Genomic DNA, 24,158 nt, shown 5'->3' on the forward strand with positions numbered 1-24,158 from the left:
ACAACGAGCCAGCCTGGGTAGTCATGGATGGATGAGCAGTTGAAGAAAACACGGCCCGTCCACACAGTAGAGTATTACTCAGGTGTGGTGGGCGGGGAGTGAAATGCTGCCATTTACAGAAGAATCGGCGAAGCCGGAAATGGACACATTAACCTAAATAAGCCTGACTCAGAAAAATAAGTATCATGGTTCCTCTCATGTGCAGAATCTAGATTTAAATATAAACATTAATATGTGAGAGTATAAGAGGGGTTATTGGTGAGAGAGACATCTTGTGGGAAGAAGGAAGAAAAGAAGATAACAGGGTAGAAGAGACAACTGCCACATTTTCTCTTACATGTGGAATCTAGACTTAACCATGTGTGTATATGTATGGCATATGTATGTATGGTATGCAAGAAGGGGAGACTATTTCAGGGGGTGGAAGGGAACTGCTGGGAAGGGAGAGGACAGAAGGAGCAAGGCCAAAGATTTAAGTGTGAAAATATGATAAAGCCCATTGTGTTATGCACTAAAACATGAAGTGGGGTGTAAACAACCAAAACTCACTGCACACAGGGAGAAGATGTCAAAGACGAATGCTCCCTGTGGTAATGGTCGATTGAACCTTGTGTTGTGCAAAGGTGTCGCCTTTCTCATTATACACATGGACCAGTCGTGTCTCTGTATAGGTGACTTGCTGGCACTCTGGGGATTGACTATTTAGATTACAGCCTCGCAGCCTTGGTATTTTAAAGAGAAATTGAACTACTGAGGAGACTGACCAGGCTCAAATACCTGTCGTTGCTGGGTGAAGGTTTTTCCAACGTACAGGAAAGAAAGGCATTACTTCTTTTTTCAAAAGATCTCTTTGCCCGCCTAGAGGCAGGCAGTGTACTCTGCACCAAAGCTAAGATGTAAGCTAAGAAGTAAAACTTCCCCTGGTCTCTGATTTTCGTGCTTCTGAGATCGGGGAAATCAGGACAGCTCAAGTATAGGCATTGACCACATTGTTTTGACAAGAGTGTTTTTGACAGAACTGGACACATTCTTTGAGTAGTATCCCCACATATAAAAATTCAGATATTTAAAGAACTAACTGGCTCTTTTGGGAAAACTGGGCTCTTTGCAAAAGCAAGTGCTGGAAACAGAGTGACTCAGAAAATGTTTCCTGGAGGGAATTTCTTGGGGGAAAATTCAATGTCTTCTATGCATTTTGCTTTTGATGGGGGAACCACCGTTAGTCAACGTCTTAAATGTGTCTCCCCCCACCCCCGAGTGTATCCATATTCTATAGATGACCTGAGAAAAAGAGACACTCCAAGGTGTCCTTGGAGTGTATAATCTACTTAGAGTAAGGAAGACTTTTTATTTTTAGGCAAAACACAGAGGACAAAGGAATACTGACTATAATCCAGAATTAAACTGTGAGGTGATTAATTCCCAGGATGTGGGAATGGCCCTGAACGACATATTTCCTCTTGGGTGTTTCAGACTTCTGTTTGGATGCTGCAGGCTTAGTTTGATGGGGATAACCTAGAACCAGAAGAGACCTGTTGAAGCCAAGTTAAGTGTGGTGCAGGTTGGAAGGATGCCCTTCCTTCCTTCCCTCTGTTATATAAGCCAGTACCAATGCTGACAAAGGGCTGTGTTTAACCCATTGCCAGCCGCAGCCAGTACATTCCCCCCGAGAACTAGCCCTGTAGACTTTCCTCTCTTCTCACGAGACATTCATCCCTTTTCACACCATAAAAGGCAACATGACTAGACAGAAAAAGGCTGTGCTTTCTCTGTTTGCTTTTTCTTAGCTGAAGAGACTCCTTACCCTGGCCATTTCCATCAGCTGAATGTCCTCTAGGACAAGCCCCATGCGTCTGTTGGAAGGAACAAGCTGGGGGTGGGGGGCAGGCCAAGATATCACCTCGCCCTTCACTTATCTATTTTTAAGTAAATTTGATTGTGTGTATTTGATACTTAACAACAGGCTGTTGTAGGATGCCGATAGACAGTAAAATACTTGCAGTGGGTCATATTATCATACAGTATCCAGAAATTAACTTTTAAAAATAAGAGCAGCTAACATCTAGTTCTTTTTTTTTTTTAAGATTTTTTTTTAATTTTATTTATATGAATACACTGTAGCTATCTTCAGACATACCAGAAGAGGACATTGGATCCCATGACAGATGGTTGTGAGCCACCATGTGGTTGCTGGGAATTGAACCCAGGACCTCTGGAAGAACAGTCAGTGCTCTTAACCGCTGAGCCATCTCTCCAGCAACATCTGGTTCTTGAACAATGCCCTACCCAGTCCAATACATTTTCATTAGCTGTAGATCTCATGTTGTACATCCTACGTATATATCTATGTTCTTTTATCAGCAGCCCAATTATGTGGCTCCTTCCAACTGCCAGGAAAGCCACAGGGTCTGCCCCCTTGGTAATAAAATTGGTAGTACTGCTAATGCTAGCATTTGCCTATAGAGCTGGTATACTCTCCGACACTTGTAGTTTTTGTTAGGCCTGAGCTCAGTTGGTAATGGGTCTGCTGTGCAAGCATGTGTGCCTGGGTTCAATTCCTCCCATTCCCACAGAAATAGCCAGATGTATTGTTGGCTTGTGCTTGTAATATCTGTTCAGGGAGAGGTAGAGTCAGGAGGCACCAGTGAGAGACCTTGTCTCAATAGAACAAAGCTCCTGGAGAGAGGTTGACACTGAGGATGACAATGGCTGGCCTCCACACATATCCACTCATGTGAACAGGAGCACACACACGTACACACATTATCTTGTCTTATTTTCAGTACTGGGGATGGAATCCCTCAGGGTCCTGCACATGCTAGGTAAGCACTCTACCACTGAGCTGCATCTCTGACCTTCTTCTGCTTTTCTATTGGAGGCAGGGTCTTATTAAGGTGCCTAGGCTGACCTTGAATTTGCTTTGTAGTGCTGACAAGCTTTGAAGTTATGATCCTCTGGTTTCAGTCTTCCAACCATGCCTAGCCATAGAGTTCACTCTATGGATGCTTTTCTCAGTATAGATGCTGGGTTTCCAGTGTGAACTGGACAAGCCCCGTATCCCTGCCCCTGCTCATCCCTATGCTAAAGGCTTTGATTTAGAATTAGGAGCGTTTTATTAACTAGAGGAGCCTAGTTCTGATTCTACCTCAATAGAAATCATTCTTTCAGCCATCTTTGTGTACCAGCCTTGCAAGCAGCCTTCCATACTCTCCTGGTAACAGGTCCTCTCCGTACTGTCCTCTCCTTAGACTCTCAGAATCCCTGCACCCCAGGTTTTTCCATTCTGTTTGTGTCCTGTCTTTTGGGAAATTCACTGTAAGAGTTTTTCTTTCTTTCTTGAATTTCTGTGGCCAGGAGGTAGAGCCATACAAATGTGGGTTTCTGTGAATCAGCTGCGCTTGGCTTTCCATGCAAGGAAAGCGCGAGGAATTGGGGCTTGGGAGCCTCTGGATCCTCCCTAGCCTAGCAAACCCAAGCACGATAACAGTCCTGCTCTTCTATGTTGTTAGAGCTAGGCCTAGCAGCCAGGAGGCCCATTGCCATTCATGGTGAGTTACCTTCCAGATCTGCCTGAGCCCCTGACCTGCCACTCTGCATCTCACTGAGCATATCTACAACTTAAACACTGCCAGGTGTCATGTAAGAGGCATCTTGGCAAAGAGAGTGGAGAAGGAGGTTTTCCTGGCAAGTACAGAATACTAGTACTGTAAAGAGCTACTAAATAATTTTGTGTTGGTTCGGCCCTAGGGGACTTGGGGGTGGAGGAATGTCAAATGCTAAAAACATTTTATAAGTCTCAACTGTCCACCCGACGGCTCCTTTATTATCTATCCTAATAGATAATAGATGTTTATAAAGCTCATGTCCTTTTGTATTTGTTTTTATGATTGCCTTTTCCTACTCTGAGACAGGGTGTGGGGGAAACTTCCCCATCGTATGATCAAGCTTAAGTCGGTTCCCTGTGTACCCAGTGGTAAAGGTGGTGACACGTTGCCTGCCTGTCAGCGATGTCAGACTCTCAGGACTGGACGGAGACCAACACTGGATCTGTAGGAATTCATTTCTGAATCCCTGGCCCTGTTTAAAAGAAGGCGTAGAAACCGGACTCACAGAGAAGTCATTTTCATAAGTTCCCATCCCATGCAGCTGTTAGAAAGAGGTCGGAAGGGGCAGGAGGAAGAGAACCAGGGCTGGTGCGAGTGTCTAATGTCATCCACTAGAGAAGGAGCTGTGCGCTCATGGTGATGCTTGTCCAGGTCTCAGGTTCTCGCTCTCAGGAGATGTTCACATAGACGGAACCTAAAAACACCAGGATGAGCACGGGACCTTGTGACTAGGACTGTTGATCCTGGGGGGCCTCAGTCATGACATTGTATTTGGTTCAGGCTGCAGGACACATTGTGGAGTTATTAAAAGTCAGCACCCAATGAGGTTGTGTACTGTGGGCACCAGGCAATGCCGGTGGTAAAAGAATGAGTGTATGATAAGAGGTTTGGAATTCCATGAACCACAAAACTTCACGTCCTCTAAAGAAATAACAACTTTCTTAATATTCCTTTGCAGTCTTTTCCCAGAGAGGCCTTTAACATCCCTGATGGTAGTTGTACTTCCTTTACTCCTGTACTAGAAACACAGAGCTCAATAGCTCAGAAGGGAGAGAAGAAGATGAGGGACAGGATGTGCTGAGGCAGTAATACAGAGCCCTGTAAGAAACTTAGAATAAAGGGAAGCACACCTTCTTGAGAGTAGGGAATAGGTCTTAACCCTTCTCTCTTATTGTCCCCTGCCTCTCAGGTCCTTTCTTCCTTCCTTTGACGCCCACATCCTAACATAATTAAGAGATTGTTGAAAGTGTAATTTTATATCCTGTTCTCACACTTACATCAGGCTGTAAATATTTTACACAGCCCAGAAGCTACGAATGAGATGCTCATAGACTGCATAAAAATGGGAAAGTTATCATGCACAAACGTAAAGACAAACTAGACAGAAGTATAAGGCTGTGTAACCATGTATCGCTCTCCACAACATGTAAAGAACATCTTAAAATAATCCCAAAGGTTAAACAGCTCAAGTTCTAAAATGAGTAAAATGTGGATAAGCAAGAAAACTACAAGCAGCCCTTAGATACACATTTAAACTTTTCTACTTGAACATATCATGTCTGAGAGTATTATTTAGAATACTCTGCAAGTGTTTAAATGGTGTCCTTGGCACCACAGTTTTAAGAAGCAAAGATAAATAAAATAAAATTTGAATAGTTGAAATGCCTAGAGAGAAGAGACAAGTTCCACTGTGGTTTCTCTGTAGATCATGAGGCAGACCCAGGGCTGTGTGAATCCCTCCCAGACATTTGATGATGGGAAAACCAGGCCACTTCATGGTACTACATTAAGGAAGCCTGAGAGGGAAGAGACTGCAGGAATAGGACACCATCAGCCTTTCCCCAGGACTTTTCAGCAATAGAACTATTTCATAATCACAAACATTATTTTCAAAGGGCATAAAAATTCCACTATAAGTATTTCTCTACATTTTAAGTCTTGTAACACTTTGTTGATTTTTCACAAAATTATGTAAAAAAAATGCTACACAATAAATTAGCTTGCTTCCAAGCATTGTTATTGAACAAGATGGAGTAGCAAACATCTTTGTGAAGTCAAGTCTGTTGGTTTAGGGTAACTCTGAACAGGAACAGCGTGCAGCGAGTCTGAGAGCCCAGCTGGAGACCGACTGAGTGCCTGTGAATGTAGATCTGTAAATCTGTTTGTTGTTTTGAATTAGTTTGTTCATTTGTGTGTGTGTGTGTGTGTGTGATGTGTTGCTTTTGTTTTTTGAGGCTGGCCTCAAATTCCAGACATTCTTCCTGTTACAGCATCCCAAGTGAGAGGATTATCGATGTGTGCCACCACCACTGATGGCATCCTAATGTGCCCTCCAAGGCCCTCCTCCTGCTAGCTCTAACCTCTCACTATCAGTGATCTCAGTGTGAAAACCCAGGCATTCCCCCCAATAAGAGTGCGTTCTGTAGCTCTCCTAGATTCTCTTACTTCATGCCTCTCTCTGGCTGAGTTCATCCGCTCCATCGGAGATAGTGGCAAACTCTTTCCTCCAGCTATTACCCATGTGTATTTCGATGCCATTAAACATTTCTACTTTGGGGTCTAAAACAAACAAACAAACACATTTCCAGAAACAAATTCTGTGAGTCAGAACCTTATGCCATCTCTCTGCATTTAACTCATATCTCTCTGGTACAAAAGCCATTTCTCATCTCAGTATGCAGGGTTCGAAGCTTACTCAGCTCTCTGTGCCTACCACCCCAACCGTAACCCACACCATCATTACTTCCTTTCCTTTCAACACCCCAAACCTTTTCTTACTGATCTCTTCAGGTTTTCTCCCCCTACCCCCCTCCCCTCTCCCAACCCAAGCGTGAGACTAATCCAAATATGAGATTACAAAATCACCAATGCCATGACCCCAAGTTCTGTGTCAGGCTTTGTATAGTCTCTCTTCTCCCTTGGGCAAGAATTCAAATCTTCTCTGGACCCTACCTCATCTGTTTTCTGGATCTCTTGGTTCCTTCTTGCCCAGTCTCTTCCCAAGACCCCAGGCATACGAGTCTTTATTTAATTATATGAAGCAGCTGAGCACTTCCCTGATGGCTGGTCGTGTGTCTCTCCTCACTTGGTTAATAACCTTCGCAGCTCAGCAGAGTCCCTCGTCCCACTCCTTCTCTCCCACACTTCCGGGTTTTCAGCTCACATCACACTTTGCAATTAGAGCCTTAGCTACTGGTTATCTGATTGTCTGCCTCTCATCAGACTTGGGGAGAGTCGGGCTCTTTGCTTGTTCTTGTCTTCAGAGCCCCTTGCATGTTGCTTGGCCACTGGTCAGTGCTCAGAGATTTGTTGAGTGGCTGAAGGAACCAGCATCTGATATTGGATGAGACATGACAGGCCCTCCTATCTAATACAGGATGAAACTAAAGTTTTGCTCTTTTGATATTTCAGTGATGTTTTAAAAAGCACTCGCCAAGTTAACACGATCATCTAACTTTAATTTTTTTTTTCAAATATAAAGCCAGACACTCAAAACTCAGCCAACCCTAACTAGCTTTGTTTTGAAATTAAGATAATAATGCAAAATCATGCTCTTGGCAACGCCAGCTGTTAACATCTGCATGTCAGCCTCTCCTCCTCAGAAGAGGGCACCAAATCATCCTCTGAATATTGAACAGTAAGAGAATACTGCTGTGTGCCCTCGAGCTTGGGTGACCTGAAATCCATTGAACTCTTTCCCAGTGCACAAGCCAAAGACCGAGGTGTGTCTGCAGAATGTTAATGGCACATTTTACACTGGTGTAAATAAAACTTCGTTATCTCAGGATATTGATCTAGTCTCTCAGAAGGCTCATAATTTCAATAAGTGAAGTCTTCTCGAGGACCATCACCTGGGAGGAGGCCAGCAACCCCATTGCATAGAAGGAAGTGATCCTGAGGTCCAGTTCTGTTCTTGTCCCTGGCTAGCTAGAGGATCATGGGGTAAAACTACGATGTAGCAATCTGGCTTCAAAAGGTAGTATTGAGTATAAAATTAGTCAGCATGTATAAAACACAGAGCATTTAATTTGTGTTGTTACGGACAACACTTTTATTTTGATTATCCACAAAACACCTTTTCAGGCCCAAGATATCTCTCTCTCTCTCTCTCTCTCTCTCTCTCTCTCTCTCTCTCTCTCTCTCACACACACACACACACACACACACACACAGAGGCAACAAAAGGCAGAGCGTTGATGGATAATTGACTATCAGCTATTTTAAGATAACTGGCCCAATGTTTTTTTTTTTTTTTAATTAAATGATCTTCTTTTGATTCAGATAATAGAGCACAGATGAATTGCATTCCTGTGTTGGATTTGTTTCCAAATAATATGAAAAGAGATGGGTCAGCGGGGGAGTGGGAAGATGTGTAGCCAGGACGGGATGGGTCTGCTGATAAGTGAGGGGCCTGGGCTTGTGCAATCACCGATACTTCTGACTGTAGTTGACAATTTCATCCATAAATGGAGACAGCACGCTGTAGACAGTGAATACACCCTGCCTGTGACTAGCCTCCTGGATCCTTTCTAATTCACCGAGCCCGTTCCCATCTCCCTCCCTTTATTTCTTTTGGAGGAACGGCTGAGTTTGGTGCACTAAAGCAGGGCTCCACTCCATTCCGTTTTATTTCTCAGGGGGCAGCTCAGGGTGGAAACAAAATAAATCCAAGTTCTGAATCTTCTTTGTCCTCAACAGCTTGGGAATTCTCTCTGAAACTCCTGTGGGCATTTTAAGTAACCCTGCGCACCCAGCAAGAACAATGCACCTTTCAGGCGAGCTGAGGGGATAAAATAACTCTGCCTTTGCTTGCCAGACAAAGGCCTTAGCTATTAAATACCAGTGCTCACTGAGCTAATGACTGCTGAGCTGGCCTTGTGTTTGGCATCTTAGGATCTCAGCCTCTGTCCTGTGTGAACTTGTAATCTTCATCAGGTAGCCGTGTTGTGTTTGGCTGTTGTGTCATAGGCCGGCTTCCGAAGCGGAGGAAAAACTCCAGAGCCCCAAACCTGACCTCTGCAGTTTGCAAGCGCCAAGTCAGAGAGCATAGCATGATAGTTTTTACATGGTCCTCTCATGGTGGACCCTCCCCTGGTGTGGAGACTGGCCATGGTGGTCTGTTTATCTGCTTTCTTATGCTCAACTCTTCCTTCTGGATGGGAGCCAGCGGAGAGACACTGGCTTTGCTTGGCCCTCCTGGCCCTGAGATTCCCCTTCCAGATCAGTTTCCTTTCTCCGGTTTCAAAGAGAAGAATTTGAACTTGCGTTTCAGGTTTCTTATTTTCCCTCTGGACTTTGTGTCAAAGTGTGTGATGCACGGCCGTGTAGCTGGCTCACGTCAGAACAAGGGTCTCGGTGAATTCTGTGGAACATCGTTCCTTCTTCTAAAAATAAGTCAGGCTCTGAGTTGTGCAGGGCCACCACCAGCATGAGGTATCTGAAATCTATCCGTTTCTCTCTTGGGTACCTGCTGCCGAGACTGAACTAAACCTGGAAAGGAATAAGGTGCAGGCCTTGCAAAAGAAAAGGAAGGTGCACGCCAGAGTCTTCTAGAAGGCAGTGCAGGGGTGCTACCATGAAAGTCTGCACTGAGTATTCTAAAGGCAGAGTCAACACGAGTGTGCCTGCTTTAGGGTACCAAGGCAGACTTCCTAGTGGAGGCATGAGATGTTTGAGCTCAAGGCAGAGCTAATAGCCTGATTTTATATTATGCTACTAATTGAATGGTCTTGGAATCCCAGTGTGAGATTTTTTTTTTTTGAGTTATTAGCATATAGAAAGCCACTCCAGCCTTTTTTTTTTCCAGGACACACACTGTCCTGAGAAGGCCTAAAATTAGACTGAAAAGTCAAGTTCAAGCTGTGTAACGTGCCTCTGTGGCCTCAGGCATCGTATGACCAGAATGAGTCATGTCTCCTGTGCTGCTCAGGTGTGCCGCCCAAGAGCTGTCCCAAGACTCTGCCGTGCAGAGGAGATTGCCATAGAGGGCTGGCAAACTGATGACCTAGCACTTTTCTCTCCTTAAACAATCCTGCTGCCCATGACAGCTGCTGAGTAATGAGCAAGAAGCCTCCTACCTGGGGTGTTAGTCACTTGCCCTTTTGAGCAATCAGCAAGACTGGAAAGACCGTTCGTTGCGGGGCTCTGTCAGCACTTGTCGCTGTTGCCCAAGATCCTTTCTGAGACTTGGGCAGGCATAACGGCTTCAGCAAAGCTCAGAAACCCAATAACCTTGTTTGGAAATGTAAGAGTGTTCTGAGCTCAGGCCCACACAGGCCTGCACTGCTGGGCTGGGGCATAGTATGGATAAGGCCGGCCCTGCAGGCCAGTTCCTGTAGTCTTGCTGACTCCTCTACTGACAGCCTCTCAGATCTCTTGTCAGCCAGTGGATGTTTCCCTAGAATTTCATCATGGATCCCACAGGAGCCAGGTCACAGGTATTAGAGGGGGCCTCCTGTGCCAGAAACCATTGTAGACCATGGCCTCCTTGTGTGACAAAATTACACCAGTCCTCACTCCCCATACCCCATAGTGCTCCTGGGAGTCCAGTATGCAGTTTTTGTGCTCATGTCTCAGGAATTGGAGGACCAGGAGGAGGTGACATCCATAATCACAACCCACTGAAAAGAGTGGCTTCTGTGGAAGGAGATTGCTAGGTGGAACAGGCTTAGAGACAGAGGAAGCTCATCTTTCTATGTGGCACAAGGCACTCAGCATACTTGGGTCTCATGTCCCTGACCCTGGAGACAGCCGTCAAGAACCCAGGAGCAGAAGGAAGGCCTGTGCCAAGAAAGTTCTACTACACTGCCCACAAAACATTCTTGGAAAATGGGCCTTCATTTTTCATTTCTGGGCAATATCCAGTAACCACTGTTGTAAGACACAACAGCTTCGTTGTAAGATGTAACAACGGGTTGTGCCAACTCACAGGGAACCAACCACAGGTGGCTGTGGCGGTTCTGTATTCTCCTCCCTCCTCAACCACAACATGAGCTGAGCTGGATAGAAACCAGCCTTTCCCTTGGTCCTCACAGCCCAGTAGCCTTTTGTACTCAGACCAAGGATAGGGAAACAGAGCCATGCATTTTGACCAGCGATTAGAGTTATATACTTAAAGACACTATGGTGAGGGGAGCTTCTCGGCTCCCAACCACGTGTCCCAAAGCTAGAGAAGTCGCTCTAATTGGCAGTTAGCTACCTATCTCCAGCTGTTGGGAATCTCCAGGTCACCCAGCATCCCCACGTAATATGCTACCTTCTTCCTATGATAGAACTGTGGTTTGCCTCTGAGCACATCATTCCCTTAAAAACGGAAGCAGACATCTCCTGCATGCTCTTGGCTATGCCTGGGTGGGTGGAACCTGTGATGATTGATAGGACTCCTTCCCACCCTGAGCTCATTTCAGCCTTCCTTGGTAACAGTGTCCAGGCTGTGTCTAGTGATTGGCAGCTGGATGTTAGAGCCCATACCAGAAGTTGTGTTAGGACACTATTGCCTTTGGCTTGCTGATAACCGTTGTCAATCAGCAGGTGAGATGCAGATGAGATGTGTGTGCCTGACTATACTAAAGTGGTTTTGGTTTGGTTTTGCCAAACAATCCACTTCCTTCCATTAACTTCTCTAAGATGTTGGGGGAGGGGTGGAAAGAGCCTTTGTCTGAGATGCCCAGTACCTAGACCTTTCAGACTCACACAGACCTTGTTTCCACTCCTGTCTCATTTTCCTGACCCACTACCTCTAAGACAGAACCTGAGAGGTGTCTTCCTGCTGTCTCTCCAGGTCACCTCATCTGAGGCCCTTGCTGTTTGGCCCTTGCTGATTGCACTTCACACCTCTGCTTTCTCTGCCCTTCCTCCACCGACCCCCCCAATGGCTGCTCCTCCACTGCCACCCAGTTAAGGTGTCAGCCTCTCCCAGACATTGCAGTGCCCCTCGCTGATATCCCTGTTCTGCAGGGAGCCTTGTGTATCTTGCTAGGCTGCTGCTTTCCTCGGAGATAGGAATTAAATATCAAAATTCCTTTGAAAGTGGCACTAGGCTGCCATAGCTTCAGAGCCCTGTGGTGTTTTTTTTTTTTTTTCACAGCTCTGTGTTCCTGTGCGGGCTCCACTCTGGTGTATGGTCTGAGTCCACTTGCACATCCATACCTCCTTGCCTGCCACTGGGCACCTGTTTGATTCAATCCATCCTTGCCTGCCACCACAACCTTCTCACATCCTCCTCTGGGCCAGGGATACTCTGGCTCCGTGCCTTCCACCACGAAGCTTTCCCTCCCTCCTGTTGGAAGAAATTCATTTTCTGACTTGTTTCTCTCACAATACTGAGTTTTGAATTCTGGTGTGTCCCTGATATTACAGAGCAATGGACATGCTCTCTCTGTCCCTTCCTCTCTCCTTCCCTCTCTCCCCTACTCTGGTATGTGTATTAAGGACCCAATGCTAGGCATACTAGTGAACCAAGATAAGCAGATTCCTGTCTGCATGGAGCTGAGGGTCTATCACATTATCCGTGCTCCGGTTACTGTCTGAGATCCTTGAGGAGATTCCTTTGAGACATACATGATCTTACTCTGTAGCCCCGGCTGCAGTGAATTCGCTGTATCACCTAGTCTAGCTTCCATCTCAGAACTGTTCTGCCTTTTCCTTCTGAGAATGGGCATTACAGGTGTGCACCACACCTGGCTATGATCCGGCAAACTCTGAATGGTTGTCACAGTCCCTGACACACAGCTGCCGCTTGTTCCTCGAATGCTCTCTGAATGAACTCTGATGGGCATAAATGGCTACTAACATGGAAAATGGAGTGTTGGTAGGTGGATTTCGTATGCATACAAAGTACCTGGAAAGCCTAGAAAAGTCACAGTTTGCCCTCGAACCAAGGACCTCTTTCTTCTATGTGGTTAGACTATTCATGGAGACTCATCTTCTAGGGTCCCTTGAAGCAAGTTCTGAGAGCTGGTGTACACTTTTTGTGTTTTAATCCCAATAGCCCAAAGAAGTTTGCGCAGAAACATTTGAATATGTTTAGGAAGCCCACGTGACCACTGTGGTCTGACTGCCTATCACATGCTGTACCTGGTTTCTTTCAGAGACTTGAAACTGGACAATGTGCTATTGGACCACGAAGGTCACTGTAAACTGGCCGACTTTGGAATGTGCAAGGAGGGGATTTGTAATGGGGTCACCACAGCCACCTTCTGCGGCACACCTGACTACATTGCCCCGGAGGTGAGTGTACCTGCTAGGTGTGGCTAGCTCTGCTTAGCCCTGAATAGAAATATGGCCAGGGGTTATCATGTGCCATAGCTCCATGGGCTGCACCTACACTACTACTTCCAGGCTCACATACAGCTCATTGAACGAATGGCAACTGAAAACGTCGAGAATTGGTCTAAATCAGAGTTTGAGAGATAGTGTGAATCGCACAAATTGTGTGATTGGTTCGTTCACGGCTCACTGTCCTTTAATCTCTACTTGGTGATTTAATTCTAGCCCCTGTAGCAAATCTAAAGAAAGTGGTTGTATCTCTTCCCTACGGACGAATACACCTAGTGTGCTCTCCCCTCCACATCAGATATTTCCAAGGCATTGCTGTTTCAATATATATGTGTCATGCTGGGCACTTAGCAGAGAAGTCACCTAGCACACACACTGTAGAGATGAACAAAACACGCATGTCAGCAAGCGGGACTTGTGCTTTGGCACCTCTCACACCGCCCTCTCTGTACAGATCCTTCAGGAGATGCTGTATGGACCTGCAGTAGACTGGTGGGCCATGGGCGTGTTGCTTTATGAGATGCTCTGCGGACATGCGCCCTTTGAGGCTGAGAATGAAGATGACCTTTTTGAGGCCATACTGAATGATGAAGTCGTTTACCCCACCTGGCTCCACGAAGATGCCACAGGGATCCTCAAGTCTGTGAGTCTGACCTACCCAACCCACTTCCGCTTCCAGCCTGTTACAGATGAGCTCGCCTCGTAGGCCTCCTGTGTCTTTCTTAAATGTCTTCTGTTAGTATGGTGGGCCACCACCAACTAAAATTTGTCTGAAGAATCAAGAATTTCTCTTAGGCTGTTTTCCTCTTACACCATTGTTATTTCTGGGATGTCTGCAGCATCAACTGGCAGAAAGGGAGTCATTGGGAAAAGTCAAGTATTTCTAGACTTATAGATTGAGTCTAAGTGAGATGAGAAACCCCCATCATGTAGTCAGGCCACATACGGGTCAAGGGAGAGTCAGTCACCGCTTGTGATATCAGTTTTGTTTCTGTTGACAATGTCCAAAAGAGAGGACTTCCTCTCAGTGCTGAAAGAGGAGAGGGCTCATCAAAACCTCCCTAGGCTACCATGTCAGCTTTTTATGCAGGACCAAATGTCAAGCTTATGTTTTTGGTATAACTCAATAAGGTGTCACTGTGAGAAAGTTGTCTTCTGTTGTTAATACAGTCAAGTTACCATGTCCCATACCTTACTTTGAAGTAAGAAAGAACATGGATTTAATGTTCTTAGATTGAAAATAAAACAGTCGGTATGGTTCTGTAACCACATTGGTTGAGTTCAAAATTCACATTGGTATCTACTGTATGCAGAGGAGATATAAAAATGAATTTAAAGTATATGCTTTAGCGAAAATTAGGACACGCCACCCTCTGTTGAATAACATCTATGAGGTGTATGTGAACTTCTCTTACATGAGTATAATCCTCAACTTCTATTCCTTTCATTTTCTTTCTTTGTTTTTTTTTAAGGTTCCAGGACTTTATTTTCTCCATTACTTTTCACTCATCTTTAGGATACTGATCAATTACACAGTTGTGCAAGAAATTACACTCCAGCATGCAAATGCTTAATGAAAAGACAGAAGAATGAGGTTGTAGCTTAGTATTAAATAGTGGATGGGAATTTCCCCCCAGGCTGCAGGATTGAACAGAGAGATGACCGAGGAAGGGATGATGAGGAAGGGACAACCATCAGTGTGGAGAGGTGGCTTACTGCTGCTATGCCAGGCTGAACACATCACCTGCTTACACTCTGCACACAGGACACAGACGTAGATTCACAGTGAGCTGCAGGAAGGGAAGTCATTAGTGCGTGAAGCAACAACAGGAGAAGGAGAAAGCAGGACCTATGCTGTTAAGTTCAGTCTGGTCCTCTGGTCTTCCGCTTCCATATCAGAAAAGTCACCACTGCTCCCGTAAGCAGAGCTCCTGGAACCAATCAGTAGCGATTGGCACAACAGGGATGCTGGGCTGAGGAGGCTCCCATCTCAGGTTGAGGGGCTCAAGGTAGCCCCTTGTGGTACCTGGCATGCGTATGTCTGCTCTTCCCAGAAGGCACCACCACAGTCGTCCACTTTTGGAACTTCCCATCTCCTGAAGGCCTGGCGTCCACTGAATCCTGGGTCTGGTTGCTGCAATCCCTCTGCCCTTTTCTTTTGTGACATAGATGCCCTTTGTATGGGTTTGATAAATATTATCTGCCATAGGAAAGTCTTGTCCCCTCCATGACTCTCCAGACTTATAAGCATTACTATGCAGGGCCTCTATACTGGTCCTGAAGATATGATTGTCCTTGAAAATCTGCTGCACCACCCCTAGCAGACGCCTCCTAGAAAGCCTCTCACTTCTCACCCAATCACATATTGTCCATGTGCATCACAGCTCCTGCGTCTAGGAGCTCAGGAGTCAATAGTCACCAAAATCGAGAAAACACTAACGTCACAGAGAAGTAAAAATAAAATGCTTTGAGTTTCTACCAGATGTCTCCAGGCCAGCTTAATTTTCATGAAAACAATTTATTTAAATAGTTAGAAAATTTAGAGTGAGGGAAGAAAGAATGTGGCTTTTGTAATTTTATCAGTAAAATGTGAGCGAGAAGAGCTTATGTCTGCAGCCTATGCCATGAAGTTCCTTCCTTCCTTCCTTCCTTCCTTCCTTCCTTCCTTCCTTCCTTCCTTCCTTCCTTGTTATTTAGATACCTTATTGCCACTCATTTTCAGCTTCTTTTTTAAAAAATTTATTTACTTATTCACTTTACATCCTGCTCACTGTCCCCCTCCTTGACACCCCCTCCCATAGTTCTTCTCTCCTTCCCTTCCCCTTCTCCTCTGAGCAGATGGGGGTCCCCCTGGGTATCCCCCCACCTGGCACTGCATGGAGTTCCTTAACTTCCTGGGAGGAAATGGTCACACGGAGGCAGGAGGCAGCTAACCTTGATAACAAGCTGTGGGGAGACAGCTTTGCCGTGCTGCACAGCTAAGCCTGCTTTGCACTGTTACTTTCCCAATGCTGTGACCCAGAATCCTTGTGATTCCCAAGGCATTCTGGGCCTGGTGACCTACAGCAGCCACCATCCACATACTAATGGCTTTTTGTGGCGTAGGTGTCATGTCTGATTACTGCAGCTGCTTTGACATTTTTATTACTTAATAAAAGAAATACCTCAGCATTTGTAGTGCAACAAATTGCTAGTTCAAACTATAAAGACCACTATGCTACCACCAAAGGCAGGAGACAAAAGTCACATGACGGGGGGGGGGCATCTGGACACCCCCCCCCCCCCCCACACACACACACACTGAGCGAGGCCGAGAGTCTCGTGGAATTATTAAGACAGTTTCTCCTTCAGAAGAAAAACTCAGTGTAAGTAGACTGCAAGTGTTTTCAGTAACCAGCCTTTGTCATGCAGGGACATCTCCACAGACTCCTTCTGACAGGAAAGAGACCCCAGTGATCTTGTGACCAGCTTCAGTGCAGACTGGGCTGTCCCTTCTCCATGCAGATCCATGGCCTGCAGAAGGCCTGTGCATCCCATCACTGTCACTCCCTCTCTGGCTTCTCTCTAACACCAGCTCCTCATTTGGCTGTAGGCAGCACCTTAGATCAAATCTATTCCCTCCTTGGGATGTCATCTCTGTAGGAAGAAGCAGGAGACCAGGCCTGCTTCCCTGCTGTTCCTTTGGATGAGGTGGCCTTGGGGAATCTCTTTCCCTTTGTGAGTCTCTGATCCCACAAGTGTAAAATAGAGCCAGTGAAATGGAGCCCACAGGGTTCCTGCTGGGGCTGAATTCAGTACAATATGGAAACCTTCCAGGCACACAGCAAGCGTACTCCTAGTCACACCAGGCACACAGCAAGCGTACTCCTAGTCACACCTTCAAAGAATCTGACGTCAAAGTAACCGCAAAAGCACTTGAAAGTTGCCAGACAAAAATTACTATAAAAAAATTCACCGGGAGAATTTCTGAGGCAATTTTGCATATTTTAGTCTTCATGCCTGAAAGTGAGAAATGTAAATGCTACAATTGAGAATACTGGGTGTCTTAGTTAGGGTGTTACTGCTGTGAACAGACACCATGACCAAGGCAACTCTTATAAGGACAACATTTAATTGGGGCTGGCTTAAAGGTTCAGAGGTTCAGTCCATTGTCATCAAGATGGGAGCGTGACAGCATCCAGGCAGACATGATGCAGGAAGAGCTGAGAGTTTTACATCTTCGTTCAAAGGAAGCCAGGAGCAGACTGTCCTTAGGCAGCAAGGAGGAGCATCTCAAAGCCTACCCTAACAGTAACACACTTCTTCCACCAAGGCCACACCTCCTCCAACAAGGCCATATCTCCAAATAGTGCCACTCCCTAGGCCAAGCACATCCAAACCACCACACTGGGCTAGACTTTACAGAGGGCTGAAGTGTTTGCATGGGGAAGGTATCAAAAACAAAAACCAAAAACTGTGAAGAATTAGGAAATGCTAATCAGGAAGGCTGGGATTGGTGTCCATACCTGTAATCCTAGCATCCTAGCATTCTGGAGGCAGAGACAGGAGGACCACTGTAAGGTCAAGGCCAGACTGATTTATATGAGTTCTAGGCTAGCCAGAGCTTCATAGAGTGATCCTGTTGAAAAATAAACACAGAAGTTCAGGGATGAAAATCCTAAAGAGCAAGTTTCTCTAAATCTCTGGTTTGTAGAAGAATAATGAGGCTGACCAAGGATGTCATGTGTTAGAAGGATGTGAGTGCACTCTAGCCTTAGAGTCTTAGGTCCTGTTCTGTTTCTGTGACTGGTTTCCTATCGTAAGCCCCAAACTATTTAGAGGGTCAAGAACCTCTAAATAGTCCCAGCTCAAGGTATGGTCCTGCCAACCACTGACCCACCACTGTACTGGCTTCATTCTCTAAGGTGGTCTGACAAGCAGTTACAACCCTGCTCTGGCTGGTGCCCTTTCTTTCTCCCAGCATGAGATTGCTGGGGAAATTCCCATTTCTTTGGGAGTGCATTGTTTCTATAGTCTGATAGTCAGATTGTGAGACAGACACGTGAGTCTCTTTAGAACATCTCCCATTCTATTGAGGGTCAATCTTCTTATGGCTTCCTGGGATTCCCTGATGATCTTTCTTTCTTCCTTCCTTCCTTCCTTCCTTCCTTCCTTCCTTCCTTCCTTCCTTTCTTTCTTTCTTTCTTTCTTTCTTTCTTTCTTTCTTTCTTTCTTTCTTTCTTTCTTCCTTTCTTTCAAGGGCGTTCCTGGAATTAGTGTCCACTAAATATTTTTACTTGCCATATTTACTTCAAAATAAAAGGTAGTTTGAATCCCCTCTTTTAAAAATGGGAGTTATTATTAGTATTATTCTCCATGTGTGGAAACTTCACATCTCATTTGTGTGAGTACCAGGGAATTGTTAAAGACCTCAGCCAGTGTTTCATATTAGAGTCAGTGACTCTCATGACTTCAGGGTGGAGAAGGGACAGTCCTTGCTCATCGTTTCTTTGAGAGTGAATGGTTGGCAGAACAGGTCTCAGCCTCTCCTGGCTTGCAACCCAACATCAATTCCTGCCCTGTCTCTTCTCATTGCTGTCTCTTTTACTCCCTTCCAACCTTGGCCACCCTCAAATGGTAGGCATTTGAGACCCTCGTGTATGTCATCTCAATGTTTAATACAGATATGGGACTAGGGCAGTGGACTTCCCTGTAGGAACATCTCTTGGGAAGCACAGAATCCATGCTGGAGAAATAGAAGACACAGACTGTAGCCAGAAAATCTACTTGAGAATAAACCAAAAATGACCACTGATCCCTGCGGTAAAAGCAACGATGGGAACACAGTTGCCTCTCGCCCCTTTGGCCTCCTCATTTCGTATTGTTTTGTTTAAACTGTATCCATTGGGCTTGTGAGATGGCTTAACCAGTAAAGACGCTTGCCTTCAAGCCTGATGACCTGAGGTCAACACCCCAGGACCTACACATTGGGAAGAGAGAACCAAGTCTCATTAGTTATTCTCTGACCTCTACACACACCACTGTGGTATACACATGTGCTTACACATACACACACACCAACGCACACACACACACACACACACAAGTGAATGTAATAAATTAAAAACATATCTGTTAAATACACATGCATGCCCCTAACATCTTCTTCCACCCCCTCCCTCAACAAATAGATTATTAAAACAGATGGCAGCTTACAAAGTTAACAGGAGATGTCCAACAATACTCATTTTTATAAAAACAAAACAAAACAAAACAGATAGAGGCTTTCCAGAGTGCTGCTGTTGTTGAAGTTTGTCCTTGCGTTTGAAACAAATATTGTCTTCCATGGTCACCACGTTACCTACGCTTGCTCTGATCTGTGCTAAAATGCCAATAATCATGATATATATGCAAAAATGCATAGTTTGCCTTGAACTTTGAAGGTGTACCTGAGATTTTCTTATTTACCTCCACAAAGGAAGGCTGGAGGATGTCCTCAAGGAGCCCCAGAACTTAGAAGGGAGGTTGCCCAGCTCAGAGGTACAGAGTCAGCACCTGTGAGGGATCTCCTGGCTGCATGCTAACTAACTCCGATGAGGTCAGCATCTTGCCGCTGAGCTCACACAGGTGTTAGCTAAGTGCTGAAAGGACTTAGCTTCTCCTGAGTCACCTCTTACCAGTTCTGGAAGCATTATAGTCTTGGCATCGGCAGGAGCTTATCAAGAGCTTTTGTTCCTGAGCTTTGCAGAAATGACAGCGTATGTACACATGTGGGTTTATCTGTCACTGAAAATGATCAGATTTCACCACCCATGCTTTGTGTGCTGAATCCCTGCTGGCCCCTGCTACAAAGAGGAGAACCACTGTGAATTCTGGTGCCCTCCCCAGCCATGATTGAGGCCCTGTCTATGGACAGGAAGCTGTCTGGAGAGCAGGGACAGTTACCATCTCCCTTTCCCACGCCTCTCTTGATGGAGGTTGGACAGCTCAAGGGGGTGGCTAAAAGGAGATCAGCCAGGAGAGGAGAAGGAGGGAAGGTGGGGCTAACAGCTTACAGGGATTCCAGTCCCAGGCCACCAGGGTGAGTTTTCAAATACTGTTATGGGGAACAGAACATCCTAAAAATGGCTACCCACAAAGAGAGGTGGTTAGTGTGCAGACAGACAAGCCCTTCTTCAGGACTGGAGTTTCTAAAGGAGGAAATGATCTGTCTGCAGCCTCTCAGGGCAGCTTCTGGTGGGATCTTCCTTCTTCTTCCTAGAACGTTCATTTCCTGAGAACAGGGCTTCTTGGATTGTATTTGCAGGAAGTTGTGTGAAGGATTTCCTGTCTCCCTCTTGTTTTCAGCTGGATTTTTCACACCACTGGTCTCTTTAATCTCCACCTCCAGGTGTCCAACTAGGAAACTAAACCTATCAAAGGTTCCGGGACATGAGAGTGCAGACTCTATGTGACTTTCCTGAGCCGGCCTCTCCACTCAGAAGCACTTTCTAAGATGGGAAAATCCTGAACGGAAGCAGGAATCTTCTCTTGTACACATTCTTTGCCAGCTACCAAAGAGCTCATTTTTTTTTTTTTTTTTTTTTTTTTTTGCAGTTGATTGTTAGCTGTGGTTTGGATACCAAAGATTTTACACACACACACACACACACACACACACACAATCAAGGAGAGTACTGACAGAAAAGCCTCCTCAAACACTGTCTTCTTTACAGTAGCAACTCTTAAGGATGACATCCAAACAGAAACGTTTGTGTGACTTGGGATAGCAGCATCAGGGAGCCTCCTCTTTCTTGCACACTTGAAAGATAAAGAACCTGAAAGTGAGTGGGTAGGAGATGGGGAGGTGGCTGAGAAGAGTTGGGGGAGGAGAAGAATATGATCAAATATGTTGAATGAAAAAATTCTAATAAAAATATAAGAAAGCTACCCGGGAGCGGTAGAATCTGCCTCAGGGGTCACCATGTTTGACCCTGGCTCCTGGAGCATTGGCCAACATGGATAGTAGACTTAAGTACAAACACATGACTTGGGATTCCATTTGAGACACCTCTGACCTATATTTGTCCCACCCTACACATGGCCTGAGTGAAGTTCCCAAGGTGGCCTGGGGTTCAGGAAAAGCTGTGTTTATGAAACACAGGCCAGGCAGAGGGCTGGCCACCCCGAGGGATCAGCAGTGTGCATGCAGAGGCTGCTGGGTTCCGATGGCCATCGCAGGCTGGGGGCACAGCCAACATTCTGCTGCAGATCAAGCACAGTTCCTGCCCTGTAGTTGGGACAGGAAGGACACAGGGCACTGATTGTACTGGATTTTGATAACAGAAAAATGAAACAGAGTGCACTGTGCCTCTGGGGATTGTTCACCGAAAATCCTGGTAGGCCAGTCAGTTGTAACCAGCCAGGCAAGGCGTTACCTCGGGGACCCATTCCTTCAGCCGCAAGGTTGGGGAATTTTGCTGTATCAGAGTGCTTGCTCTTTTTTTCTCTTCCTTCCTTCCCTTCCTTCCTTCCTTCCTTCCTTCCTTCCTTCCTTCCTTCCTTCCTTCCTTCTTTCTTTCTTTCTTTCTTTCTTTCTTTCTTTCTTTCTTGATAAAATAAAGGTCTCACCCAAAGAGAAAATAGCATTTGCAGCTGAGGATATATACTCAGGTTCACAGTGCCAGCTCCTTTCTTCCAGAATGCCAGTGACAAATGTAGGAAGAAAGGTGAAGGTTATGGACTTTAATATTGACACCAACCATAGGATACAAGCCTTGCTTCCCATCCAGTTCTGCTTCAGACATCTCTAGTGAAAGTTCCGTTCCCAGCAAAAGCTCTTCCATCATTTAATGGCAAAGAAGGAAGGGAAGGGGAGGAAGAAAAGAGAAAGGGGGTGTATCTGTCTTTAAGAACTTATTTTGCCTTTCCTTATGATAAGTTCCCTCCTCCATCCCCCTGAATGTGTTTACGTCTCCCACCTAAGCTGCCTGACTGGGCAACAGCCTTCAGTGTTTGAAAGCATGAGCACAAACTTTTTCACTTCTAACACATCAGCCTTCTGTAGCTTGTAATAAAATCAGGTGTTCAGACTCAAAGATGCGTCAGGTTCGTAGAAAAGCAATGGCTTTGCTTTCCTCTCTCATCCTACCTACTCATGGTACACACCTCAGCTACTTCATCAGTAGCAGTGAGAGAGTGCCATGTGGACCCAGAGAGGTCACATACCAAGTCTTGTCAATTGTCATTGGTGATGTTCAAGGGTTAGGCCATGATTCCTACCAATCCACACACTCCTCTCCAATCCGGAATCCATGGGAGACCTCTGGTTGCCTCCAGAAGAGGTGCAACAGTATCAAGAGCAAAGGTTTCTGGTGTCACGTGTGCCTGGTTATGAATTCCCCACTCTACCACTCCCAGACCATATGGACAGATTACAAATGGGCCTCTTCCTCGGTTTTACAACGGTAAAAGTGAGAGTTTTCCTTCCCATACCCAAGCTCCCCAAATAATGACTTTGAGACTCAAGTTATATTTACAAATACCTTGGTCATAAGCTTTGGCTGTTCCTCGACGGGCTCATAAATTGATCATCCTGTTATTCTATTCTAAGCTCTGCCACGTGGCTGGTTACCTTCGCTCAGTCCCCTGCTTCTGTCCTCCACTGTGTACCCTGGTAACTCCTCCCAGGCCTGACTCTATCCCAGAATCCTTCTGCCCACCAGATGTCCCACCTTCTATTCTACCCTTTCCTATAGGCCACAAGCTTGTTGTTTGTTTGTTTGTTTTTAATTGACAAGTGATGCAGCCATTCGGTATATAAGAGATTTCCTCTACAATAATCCATAAGATAGGGATAATAACTACAGGTGTTCTAGGGGTTATGGTGTTATGAACTTGAAGCATTTAACTCATTGCCAGGTGTAGTAAAAATGCTAGTACGCCTGTATAAAAATGTCTGCCACTCTCTAAGCAATAGCAATGCAGCAACTCTGCTTTCTTTTCTCCATGCTCTCCCCTCCTGCAGCTGCCCTTTCCTAAACAAGTATGGACACCTGGCAGGGCTGTCCTTCACCATATATCTGTGAATTGGTAGTCCCAGTCTTGCTAGTAAAACCCGTGCAGGTCCAATGTGAGCAAGCCAGAGTGACTCCCTTCTGGCTCACCCGGTATTCTATAGCAGCACCTGCAGCCAGCGTGAAAGCCTACTCTTTAAGCGCTGGAGCCGGCTTCCCCAGAGACATCCTGAGAGTCCATTCTGTGTCCTCTCCATCCTTCTGTCTCTCATCCTTCTCTGTGGATTGTCATCAGCTTCATCTCAGGCAGACATCTGCCTCTGCCTTGTCCTGTGCAAAGCTAACATCAACACCAGGTCACCTTAGTGTCTGTGCTCTCTCCTGACTCCTTGTCTGCAAACTCGCACACGCAGCCTGTTCCTCTGTGACCACAGCTCTGAGGTGGAGAGTGGTTTGGGCACAGGTCATTCCACATTGTATGTCCCCATGCCGCTTCACCACCATGAAGGGAAGTGAAATGACAAAGTTGGCAGCCATACTTCCCAACTGGGTCAGACTCTTCTAGGGCCAGAAGCAGAAGGCATGTGCCTGCAGTGTACACCCACAGGGCACATTTTGTCAGCCTCTGGGTGGCCTTCAGGCTATGTAACCATAATGAGGTTGGCCGTCTCAGCAGAGAGCCAGCCTCTGTTTTGAATCCTGTGTTCTTTCTCTGTCTTCCTTCCCTAGAACTCTCTTTAGAGCCATGAGATGCCTTCGTCCCGTTTTGGAGTGGCTCCCTGGAATACTGATAGGAGAGTCTTGTGGCTCGATTTCCTTCCTTTCTGGCCTGGCAGCAAGAGCTGCCAAGTCTGTCTGCCTTTTGTTTAAGGTCTGAAATGAAATGAAAGGAGAAGGTCATTCTGTTTGCCCAACAGCCAGATCCAACTATTAACCAGAAGGCACAGTGTTTTCTGACTCCTGGGAGAAAACCTTATTGTCTAATTGCTCCGTTTATGTAACTAGTCCTCTTCCTAAGAAGTCAGGCATTTTGAAAGAGGATGAATAATTCTTGACACTGCTTAGATTTCAAAGTGGATCCTGTTGTCTCGGGACTCATCATCATACAGGGGAGTTTAAGCTCTGTCGTGTAGAACAGCTTGCACACTCACACCTCCACATACGTGTGTGTATTCAGCCTGCTTTAGGTAGCCTTCCTGCTCTGCGGGTGTTCTCTCGGGACATGCTTTAACAAACCTGACCAGCATCATCCAATACACCTCACTATGGTGCCGCCCTCCCTGTGGATTTGTCCATGGCCTGG

The 24,158-nt window shown here is 45.8% G+C and overlaps 1 protein-coding gene across 1 annotated transcript in view; it reads left to right on the forward strand.

Annotated features, from left to right (window-relative positions):
• Prkch (protein kinase C eta) overlaps positions 1–24,158 on the forward strand; it is a 195,133-nt gene that overhangs the window by 163,074 nt on the left and 7,901 nt on the right. The window contains exons 11-12 of the mRNA XM_021178757.3: positions 12,695–12,833; positions 13,336–13,524. Coding sequence (XP_021034416.1) covers positions 12,695–12,833; positions 13,336–13,524 — 328 coding nt within the window. The remainder of the gene's footprint in view (positions 1–12,694; positions 12,834–13,335; positions 13,525–24,158) is intronic.

This window comes from Mus caroli, unplaced genomic scaffold, assembly GCF_978045245.1.
Source record: "Mus caroli unplaced genomic scaffold, Mus_caroli_1 scaffold_14, whole genome shotgun sequence".
NCBI lineage: Eukaryota > Metazoa > Chordata > Mammalia > Rodentia > Muridae > Mus > Mus caroli.